General features: G+C 38.3%; 1 protein-coding gene across 1 annotated transcript in view; it reads left to right on the top strand.

Moving 5' to 3' along the window:
* Positions 1-11,749, top strand: part of PRTFDC1 (phosphoribosyl transferase domain containing 1) — a 98,390-nt gene that overhangs the window by 8,342 nt on the left and 78,299 nt on the right. The window contains exons 2-3 of the mRNA XM_012803291.1: positions 3,663-3,769; positions 8,619-8,802. Coding sequence (XP_012658745.1) covers positions 3,663-3,769; positions 8,619-8,802 — 291 coding nt within the window. The remainder of the gene's footprint in view (positions 1-3,662; positions 3,770-8,618; positions 8,803-11,749) is intronic.

An 11,749-nucleotide genomic window follows, 5' to 3' on the forward strand; every position in this document is an offset into this window, starting at 1 on the left:
AAAAAAAAAAAAAAAAGAAAGAGAAGAAAAAAAATTTGAGCAGAAGGTTGCCATTATGTGATATATGTTTTATTTTTAATTTTTAATTATTATGGACACTTAATAGTTGTAGATCTTTATAAGGTACATATGATGTTTTGATGTAGGCATATCGTGTGCATTAATCAAATCAGGGTAATTGGGGTATCCAGCACCTAAGGCATTTAACATTTGTGTTAGGAACATTCCAGTTCCACTCTTTTAGTTATTTTAAAGTATGCCCTAACATGTTGATTATAGTCTCTTTGTTATGCTAATAGACCATCATGGTTGTTTATCCTATCCTATTACCTTGCCTAGCCTCTGATAACCATCATTCTATTCTATCTCCATGAGATCAATTGTCTTTAATATTTACCTCTCACATATGAATAAGAAAGAACATCTGAGATTTGTCTTTCTGTGTTTGGCTTATTTCACTTAACATAATGATCTCCATCCAGTTCCATCCCTGTTGTTGGCAATGTCAGGATCTTACCGCTTTCGTGACTGGGTAATATTCCAATGTGTGTATGTACCACAATTTCTTTATCCATTCATTTGCTGATAGACATTTAGGTTGATGCCATAGTGTGGCTATTGTGAATATGGGAATAAATGTGCTATTTGTTTTTTTTTTTAAATCTTTTTTTTTTTTTTTTTACTATTCTTTATTTTTTTGTTGTTGCACTTTGCGAGGGCTGGGATTGAACTTACCACCCTTGGTATATGGGGCTGACACCCCACTCACTGAGCCACAGGCACCACCCGCATCTGCTATTTGATATGCTGAATTCCCAGGTTTTGGATATTTACCCAATGGTGGGATTTCTGGGTCATATGGTAGTTCTGTTTTTACTTTTTTGAGGAACTTTCATAGTGGCTGTTTCAATAGTGGCTGCACTGATTTACATTCCCACCAACAGTGCACGAGGGTTCCCTTTTCAACTTCCTCGCCATCATTCGGTATTGCCTGTCTTTTGATGGAAGCCATATTAACTGGGGTGAGATGATATGTCATTTGTAGTTGTGACTTGCTTTTCTCAGATGACGTTGGGCGTTTTTCATCTACCTATTGGCTGTTTGTATGTCTTGTTTTCAGAAATAATATCTATTCAGATTCTTTGCTCATTTTGATTAGATTAATTGATTTTTTCCTTTTGAGTTACCAGAGCACCTTTATATATATATATAAATATATATATATTTATATTTATATATATATAGTTAGTTAGTTTATTAATTCCTTGTAGATGAGTAGATTGCAAATATTTTCTCCCATTCTGTGGGCTATCTCTTCACTTTGCCGATTGTTTACTTTGCTCTGCAGAACCTTTTTAGCTTGATGTGATCCCATTTGTCCAATTTTGTTTTGGTTGCCTGGGCTTTGGGAGTATGAGTAATAAAGTTCTTGCCCAGACCAATGTTTTCTTTTAGCATTTCCCCAATGTTTTCTTTTAGTAGTTTCATAGTTATAGCTCTTAGATTCAAGTTTTTAGTCCATTTTGATTTTTTTTTTTTTTGTATATGTATGTGGTGAGAGATGAGGATCCCGTTTCATTCTGCTATACATGGGTATCCAATTTACCCAGGACCATTTATTGAAGAGACTGTCCTTTCTCCACTGTATGTTCTCAGCAGAACATATCCTCCTTTGTCGAGGATAAGTGCACTATTAGAGTTTGCATTTATTTCTCAGTTCTCTGTTCTGTTCCATTGGTCTAATGTGTTTGTTTTTATGCCAATACCATATTGTTTTGGTAACTACAGCTCTGTAGTATAATTTGAAGTGAGGTAATAGGATTCCTCCAATTTTGTTCTTTATGCTTAAAGATGGCTTTGACTCTTCTGGATCTTTTGTGGTTCCATGTAAATTTTAGGGTTATTTTTTCTATTTCTGTGAAGAATGTCATTGTTATTTTTATGGGGATTGCAATGAATCTGTAGTTTGCTTTGGGAATTACAAACATTTTAACAATATTGATTATTTTAATCCATGAGCATGCACTCCAGCTGCAATGTGTAGGGGCTATAAAAGGGGAAGTGAGGAGGTCAGGGCAGGCCTGGGAGAAATGATGGGGATGTGGACTGGAGGCAGGGGACAGCGGTGGAGTTGCTCAGAGATACTCCTGGCTAAATTTTGAGGAAATTGAGGGTAGAATTAGCTAATGGCTTGCATGAGGGGGGTGTATGTGAAAGAAAGGAGTCAGCAACAACTCCAAGGTTTTGGTTTGAGCAGCTGGAACAATGACTAGCCCTTGACTGAGACAGGGAAGGGATAAATTTGGGGAGAAGTATCTTGAGTTAGTCTGACTGGAATTCCGGAAGCCAGAACTGGGATGGGAGTGAGTGGGGCTGGACCGTAGGCTTCCTTTCCAACATCTGAAAAAAGGGGAACTGGTTTTGAGTCTTGCATGAAGAGGAAAGGGGTGGAAGCAGGGAATGCTGCAACGTGAAGTGGAGCATAACTGGGTTCTAAAACAACAGAAGACAGGTCAGACTGACTTCAGGCATCTTCCCAGTGGTCCTGAAGTGGAGAGTTTGGTGGAATAGAGAGCTGAAAGGGGGCAGCAGGAATTTGGGAAGGAAGCCCAGGGGGCAGCAGCAATCTGCAAGGGCCTTGAGGAGGAAGTAGGATCTGAGCTGAGCTGTTGAGCAGGGACCTGAGTTTGCAATGCAGATGTAGATGAGAAAGAGAGAGAGAATGGGTGCAGGGTGCACACAGTCAAATGAACAGAAACCTGGATCTGGGAAGGATCCCAAAGACTTAATTGCAAACCATTCTGAGGACCTAAATTAGGGAATGGTGCAGGGAGTTGGGCTGGAAACTCAAAGGCCTGGAAAGCTCAGAGCTGGACAGAGAAGTCTGATGAAAGTGGACAGGAGTGACTAAAGAGCAGGAAACTGGCAGGCAGCTACAGTGTGGTTTGAACAGGGAACACTTGGTTGTTGCATATTTTCTTGATGATCTGAAAGAAAAAGTAACACCAACTTCACTTTCATTTTCTCCCCCACGTCTTTACTATTCTAACTATAAAACCTGCAGGAGAAATACTTGCTATCAGGCAGACACTATATGAATAGGCCAATTTTCTGGACCATCAGTTTCCAATGGGACTGAATTAAGTTTCTACCATAGTACATCCTTTTAAAGACTATAATTATGGGGTCACTTAAAAGTTTGGGCCTACTCTAATCCCAAGAGATATGTACTTTCAGTAGATAATTCTTTCCTAGGCAACTGAGGCTTTTACAATGAATAGAAATGTAATAGCATATACTATAATATATTGTAATAATAATGCTGTATACATTATAAAATTATAAACGTGTTATTTATTATAACATTCATAATCACATAATTTAGATGAAAGTTATATGTATTTATACATATGCACTCTTACATTGAGTTAGCTGTAAGACACAAATTTTATATATTTATCTTACGATGCCAATAGTTAGGAATGGAGCACTCTGTTTAATACTACTCCTTTCACCTTGTTACAATAATCAGGTAACCTTGCCTCAGTGAGTTTTGCATAGAATTGTTTTTTAAGTGATATTCTTTTTTGTTGTTTCTTTTTTATGTTTTAAAAATAAATTTCCAATGAAAAGTACCATAACCAAAATACTTTGATTTACAGATTATGGACAGTTGGCCCGGGTATGACTTGAATTTATTCACATACCCACAGCACTATTATGGAGATTTGGATTATGTCCTTATACCTCATGGCGTCATCGTGGACAGGTGAGTGTGATTTTCTGGGTTAATCATGGTCCTGCACTCAGCTAGCCCAGTTTTGGGTGAATCATGTAATATATTTTAGGACCCTGTTCCTGATTTCCTTTTTATAGATGTGGAGAGAAGTTTTATAGGGTAGAAAATTTGAAATAAAATGAATTTATACTTTAACGGAATGGTTTTCCTGGGCATTTGTTCAGGAGAATGTAATTATAAAGAAAGTTATTACTAATAATAGCCTTAAAATAACAATGTCCTGGCTCGGCACCTATGGCTCAAGTGGCTAAGGCACCAGCCACATACACCTAAGGTGGTGGGTTCGAATCCAGCCTGGGCCCACCAAACAACAATGATGGCTGCAACCAAAAAAAGTAGCCAGACGTTGTGGCGGGTGCCTGTGGTCCCAGCTATTTGGGAGGCGGAGGCAGGAGACTCACTTGAGCCGTGCTTGGAGGTTGCTATGAGCTGTGATGCCACGGCACTCTACCCAGGGTGACAGCTTGAGGCTCTGCCTCAAAAAAAACAATGTCCTAAGATGGGTTTTCCATGGAATATAAGGCTTCTCCTTGAGGGGAGTAAAGTTCCATGATCCAATAAATGTGGGAAAAATTTGTATTTCCCAAAATGCTAAATTTTGCAATTTGTAATGCAAAGCAATCATTAACATGTTGAAGGTTCTGAAATAATAACAAAAGAAAGAGAGAAAGCAAATAGAAAGAAATTAATTTGACTTTAACAATTAAACCAACTTATTTGTGCAAAGAGAGATTTTGTACTCAGTTCACCTCTTCATAACTCTCAGAAGTGATTTCCCTTAGCACCAATTTGGGAAGCCCCTCATTGAAACAAATTCCTGCTTTTCTTATCTGGATTTTGTGATTTCAGTTAATTGCATTCTGATCTAGAACATGATTGAATCCTAGGTAAGATTACTCTCATCCTATAGGAGAATCCGTCAGTGAACTTGTCAAAATGTATATACTTAAACTTTATGTCAAAAAATTCTCTATCAGTGCTCTTGGGTAGGGCTGGGAATGCCCCTCCTCACCATTGAAATAAGTTTATTAAGATATAATTTACTTACTACTGTACAAAATTCACTCATTGCAAGCAAATGATTTAATGACTTTCAGTAAATTTTTATGGTTTGGCAACCATCACCACAAACCAGTTTTAGGACATTTTCATTATCCGCAAAAGTTTGTTTATAGTAATTTCTGCTCTCACCCCCAGCATTAGGAAGAGTCACTAATCTGCCTTCTTACTCTGTAAATTTGTCTTCTCTGGATATTGCATATAAATGAAGTCATAAAATATCTAATTATTGATTCATTGGTTGATAGACATTTGATTTCTAATTTTTGGCTATTGTTAAGAATGCTCTAGGAATATTCACATGTAAGTCTTTGTGTGGATTCACATATAAGTCTTGGATGGATTTCTTGAATTCTGAGTTTTCAGGTAAGTTTAAGAAACTGTCAATTATTTTTCAAAGTGATTACGTCATTTTATATTCCCACTAGCAGTATATGAGGGTTCTAGTTTCTCCACATACCTGCCAATGTTTACTATTGTCTGTCCTTTTGATTACAGCCGTTCTCTCAGATTTATAATGGTATCTCATTGTGATTTTAATTTGTATTTTCCTAATCATGAGTGTACTTGTTGGATATTCATATGTCTTCTTTGGAGGGAGGCCTATTTAAGTCTTTTGCCAATTTTTAATTTCAGTGGTTTGTCTTCATATTGAGTAGTGAACTCAATATTGTTTATATATTCTATATACAAGTCCTTTATCAGATATGTGATTTGCAAATATTTCTCCCCAGTCTGTGGATTGTCTTGTCATTTTTTTATTGGTATCTTTTGAGAAGAATGTATAATCTGTTGTTGTTAGATGAAGTATTCTATACGTGTCAATGAGATTCAGTCGGTTGATGATACCGCTCAGTTCAACTAAGTCCTTTCTTACTTTCTGACAGTTGAATCTGTCAGTTACTAATAGTGGGAATGTTGAAGTCCCTAAATGCAATGGTAGATTTGTCTATTTCTCCTTGCAGTTCTATCAGTTTTTTGACACTCTGTTGTTTGAACCATACACATTAAAGATTGTTATGTTTTCCTGGAGAATTGACCTCTTTCTCATTATGTAACATCCCTCTTTATTCCTTTTTTTTTTTTTTGGCCGGGTGGTGGTTTGAACCCGCCACCTCCGGCATATGGGGCTGGCGCCCTACCCTTTTGAGCCACAGGCACCACCCTCTCTTTATTCTTAATAATTTTCTCTACCCCATAGTTGTCTCTGTCTGAAATTAATATAGCTACTCCATCTTTCTTTTGATTATTCTCAGCAAAGCATATCTTTCTTTATCCTTTTACTTTGAATCTATCTGCATCTTTATATTTTAAATGTGTTCCTTGTAGGCAACATTTAGTTGGGTCCTTTTGTAATCCCCATTAACAGTCTCTGTCTTTTAATTGGTGTATTTAGACCATTCATATTTAATGTGATTATTGATATAATCAGTTTAGTATCTATCATATCTGTAACTATTTCCATTCATTACTGTCATTCCTTGTTTCTTTCTTTTTTTTTTTTTTTGAAACAGAGTCTCAAGCTGTCACCCTGGGTAGAGTGCCATGGCATTGTAGCTCACAGCAACCTCCAACTTGGGCTCAAGCAATCCTTTTTACCGCAGTTTTTCTATTTTTAGTGGAGACAGGGTCTCACTTTTGCTCAGGTTGGTCTCAAACTCATGAGCTCAAGCAATCCACCTCCCTCATCCTCCCAGAGTGTTAGGATTACAGGCTGAGCCACTGTGCCTGGCCTTGTTTCTTTTTTGTCTTCCACTCTATGAAATGTATCTCTCTCACAATGTTTCACCTCTGATGACTGTGCAGTTTATTTTTCTTGTTTTTATTTTTAAACCTTACTGACTACGTATGGTTTATCCTGTGTCTGAATAGCTTAGAGTTGAGTCCACAATTGCTTACAAGTTGTATTCAAACACTTTGAGCCAGTAAAGTTTCTACTCTCTTCTGACGGGGATGTGTGAGGGAGCTGGCAAGCATAAAAAAATTTCTTTCAAGTCTTCTAGGCTTTTATTTTCCCTCTCTGTGTGTCCTCTGCACATGCACATAGCCTCCATTGTCAAAGGATATGTGGGTGGCTTAGGCTCACTCTAGTCTCTGTTGTACATACGCATGGCCTCTGGTCAACTTGAGATACACAAAGAACTGATTGTATCCCCCTGCTGTATGACTGTCAGCCTCCCTCCCCAAACTCCCTATTAAATCCCCAGCTATCCTCCCAGTTCATTGCTCAAAGTGGATCACACCTCAGGATAATTGAGCTGTGCTACTGAGATGGCCATTGTAGCTTGTAGTGTTCCCAATCAAGTGAGCTTCCTTTGGCAATTCTGGGGGTTGGGGTGATGGGAACATCCCCAGGCCAGAATGCCAGAGACTCATGCCATTTCTCTGTGTTCATGATTAAATACTTCTCAGTTTGTTGTATGCCTTTCGTTGATTTCCAGAGTGCTAGATAGTTGTTTTTGACCTTTTTGTCCAGATTTATAGTTGTTTTTTGAAGAGAGGATATATTGACCTCCTTACTACACTGTACTGGAAACAATATCGCTTTTTAAGGAGCATGCCAGATACTCTGATATACATTTTTTGATGATCATATTTTGAGAAACATTGCCTGAAACTGTGGTTACCATTCTAAAGGTGTATGTACATTTTATACATATATAAAATGTATTATGTGTGTGCATGTTACATATGTAGAATATATGATTTTAGATAATTCAGTTCACCTATTTAGATTTAATTCTATTTGACATGCCAGTGGGGATTTATTTATATATTTATTTATTTATTTTAGAGACAGAGTCTCACTTTATCGCCCTTGGTAGAACACTGTGGCATCACAGCTCACAGCAACCTCCAGCTCTTGGGCTTAGGCGATTCTCTTGCCTCAGCCTCGCAAGTAGCTGGGACTACAGATGCCTGCCACAATGCCCACCTATTTTTTTGTTGTAGTTTGGCTGGGGCCCAGCTTGAACCCACCACCCTCAGTATATGGGACCAGTGCCATAGGCGCTGCCTGGGGAGTTTTATTTTTTTAAAGCATGTACCTTAGATCCTGTCTCCATTTCAGGTTTTGATGTTATATAGTATATAAGCAATGGACTTATAGACAATAAACAATTAGAAAATACAAGGGTACTTCCAAATGAAGTATCAGGTGGCAGGGCTGCTGCAAGATCACACTGCCCAATTATACTGCACAACCCCAGGGGGCGTCCTTTACTTTGCGTTCCATGGAAATGCTGCCTCCTGCTGAGGTACTCTGGGGCAGCTTTCACATAGGCAATGCACTATCTTTGTCAAATATAAGTTACCTATTATTTTTTTAGATAGTTACAATGGTTTTGACTTTTCCTCCAGTCTCCTGTAATGCTATAAGTAGGTGAGTCACTCTCTATTTCCTTTTTTCTCTACTATAAAGTGAGCATAATATCCCCAGATAGTATCATAACATTGTTAAGGTTATAACAACCAGGCTTTGTAGTAACAAAATAATAGCACTCCTGATTTTTGACATTATATTTTACACCTTAATAATTTTTGTGACATAGAGAAACAAGAATTTGTTTTGAACATGCTCTCTGAGCCCAACTTTAACAAAATTTTTCTGTCTGTAGGTTTGTGTTTCCTGAGCTTTTCTCCACATCCCCCTGAGTGACCTGCTATGCATAACACATCATGCATTTATATTAAAGCAACAGAAATATTAAGAAAAGGTTGTGGTTTAATGTGTGTATTTGTTATCCCTTACTGCTTTCAGAATTGAGCGGCTGGCTAAGGATATTATGAAAGACATAGGATATAGTGACATCATGGTCCTGTGTGTGCTTAAAGGAGGTTACAAATTCTGTGCCGATCTTGTGGAGCACTTTATGAACATCAGCCGAAATTCAGATCGATTTATCTCCATGAAGGTTGATTTCATCAGACTAAAAAGTTACCGGGTAAGTTGTTCCAAGTTCCATTTTCATTGCACAGTATTTCGATTTAACAGTGCTCTAGAATAAAAGAATCAATAATGTTATACAAATGAAGAGTATAAGTTTTTTTGTTTGGGGTTTTTTTTTTTTGAGACAGAGCCTCATGCTGTCACCCTGGGTAGAGAGCTGTGGCATCACAGCTCACAGCAACCTCAAATTCCTGGGCTTAAGTGATTCTCTTGCCTCAGCCTCCCAAGTAGCTGGGACTACAGGCACTCGCCACAAGGCCCAGCTATTTTTTGATTGTGGTGGTCATTGTTGTTTGGCTAGGATAGATTCAAACCCACCAGCTCTGGTGTATGTGGCTGGCGCCTTAGCCACTTAAGCAAGTTTTTTGTTTTTGACTCATCACTATACAAACAAGGATGTAAGGTTTTTTCCTAATTTGTTTAATTTGCAAGAATACTACAACCTACTATAAGAATTCAAATGGGACTCGGCGCCTGTGGCTCAAGTGGCTAAGGCGCCAGCCACATACACCTAAGGTGGTGGGTTCGAATCCAGCCCCGGGCCTGCAATGAAAGCTGCAACCAAAAAGTAGCCGGGTGTTGTGGTGGGCACCTGTGGTCCCAGCTACTTGGGAGGCTGAGGCAGGAGACTTGCTTGAGGAGGTTGCTGTGAGATGCGATGCCACGGCACTCTACCCAGGGTGACAGCTTGAGGCTCTGTCTCAAAAAAAAAAAAAAGAATTCAAATAGTATTCTTTGGGGTCAGTGAGGGGACCTTCTCTCTGTTTCCACATATATGGAAAGAGTCTTCAGGAATGATTCATACATTCTTTTATGGTGATAAAGCAGAGTGGTTAATTCCTGGTGCCCAGCCTCACAAATGAGCATGGTCAGTGTGTAAACACTGATGTGTTTCCACCCTGGATGTCACTGTTGGATGTGGAGACCTGTGGCAGGGTGTTCAGCACAGAGAATGAGACATAGTACTTAGGTAGCTGCGGTCATGGCCTGGAGTTATTGAAGCCTTGCAATGCTTTTTGATTTAATGTATCGTAAAAAGCATTCAGACTTACTCTTGGGTGAAGAACTCTTGGGGTCAAACCATGAAAATATTCTCATTGACTAAATTAGCATGTCACATTTTAATTCATTAATCACCCTTTGAACTGGGTCTCTATTGCTTTGTGACAAAATCACACCCAAGCTTAGTGCCTTATATTTATCATTTTATGGTTTCTGCAGGTCAGAAACCTGGTCACAGCATAGCTGGGTTTTCTGCTCAGAGTCTTATCCGCCTGAAATTGAAGTGTCAGCTTGGGTTTTGATATCGTCTGAGGTTTGGGGTCCTCTTCCAAGATCACTGGCTGTTGACAGGATTCAGGCCCTGTTTCCTGCTGGAGACCACACTGCTCCTTGAGCTGCCTCAAGTGTTTTGTTCACTGGCTCCTCCAGGAGTTGACAACACAGTTAATAGTTTGCTTCTTCAAGCCCAGTGGAAGAATCTTGGCCTTTTGCCTTTTGTTAAATATTGCCTCATGAGATTAGGTAGTTGGCCTTTAGATGGCCTCAAGTCGACTGACAAGTCAGCTAGTCTTGGGAATGAATTTCCCCCATATTTATGAGTCTTGCTCACACTCAGATGGAGAGGATTATATAGGGCACGTACACCAGTGGACAGCAATCTTGAGGGACAAGACTACCACATTCTTTACCTCACTTCTAGAGAAGCTGGCACATTAGTTCTTATTTCTTAAAATCTCCTGTTTTCCTCATGACCTCTCAGGCCAGGGCAAAGCTAGTTTTTGTAGACACCTTCGCCCTAATTTCTTAGGTTTATCCTTTTCCGAGAACCTTTTCTCTCTTTATATTCCGGTGCTTCCTTCTTACCTAGTTGGATAGGTATCTCTTTGTGGTTTTAATTTGCATTTTCCCAGTGAATAATGCTCTTGGGATATATTTTCACTTGCTTATTTGCTGTTCATGTAGTATTTCAGATGCAGTGTTTGTTCAGATATCTTCCTCATTTTTTAAATTGGGACGTTATTATTGAGTTTTGAGAGTTCTTTGTGTGTTTTGGCCATGAATCCTTTATTAGATATGCATGTTGTATATGTTTTCCTGTAAATGAGCTGGTTTTTTTTGTTTTCATACCATTGTGGGTTTTTTTTTTTTTAAAAGAACATAATCTAGTTTTTCTCTTTTGATGTATCTAAAAAGTCTTTCCCTAATTGAAGGTCATAATGATTTTCTTCTTCTTCTTCTTCTTTTTTTTTTTTTAAAAAGCCATGTTGTGTTAATTTTTTTAATGTGGTATAAAGGTCAAAGACTCCTTATTTTTTTTAGCATGTGAATGTTCAATTATTTCAAAATTATTTTCCAAAAAGACTATCCTTTTTCATTGAATTATTTTTGGTCTTCCATTGAATGTCAGCTGACTGCATATGTGCATGTGGGTCTATTTGTGGAAACTATCACTTCTGTTCATTTGTTAATGCCACACTATTTTGATTATTGTAGCTCAGTAATAAATCTGGAAATTAGGTAATACATATCCTCCAACTTTGTTCTTTTTCAAACTATTCTTGTTCTTTGCCTTTCCATATAAATTTTAAAATCATGTTGTTGATTTCTACAAAATAACATGTTAGAATTTTTACTGAGTTTGCTTTAAATCGATCAGTTTGGGGAGAATTGGCATCTTAACAGTATTTATTCTTTCCATTCCCTGAACAGGGTAGATATCTCCCAACATGTTTTCATCTTATTTAATTTCAGTGTTTTCTAGTTTGTAGGAGTCACATCTTAGATACATTTGGTCACATTTATACTTAAATTTTTTTTTTTTTTCGAGACAGAGCCTCAAACTGTCCCCCTGGGTAGAGTGCCATGGCATTACAGCTCACAGCAACCTCCAACTCCTGGGCTCAAGCGAGTCTCCTGCCTCCGCCTCCCAAGTAGCTGGG

This window comes from Otolemur garnettii, unplaced genomic scaffold (genome assembly GCF_000181295.1).
Source record: "Otolemur garnettii isolate 467f Iridium unplaced genomic scaffold, OtoGar3 scaffold00019, whole genome shotgun sequence".
In the NCBI taxonomy this organism is placed as follows: Eukaryota; Metazoa; Chordata; class Mammalia; order Primates; family Galagidae; genus Otolemur; species Otolemur garnettii.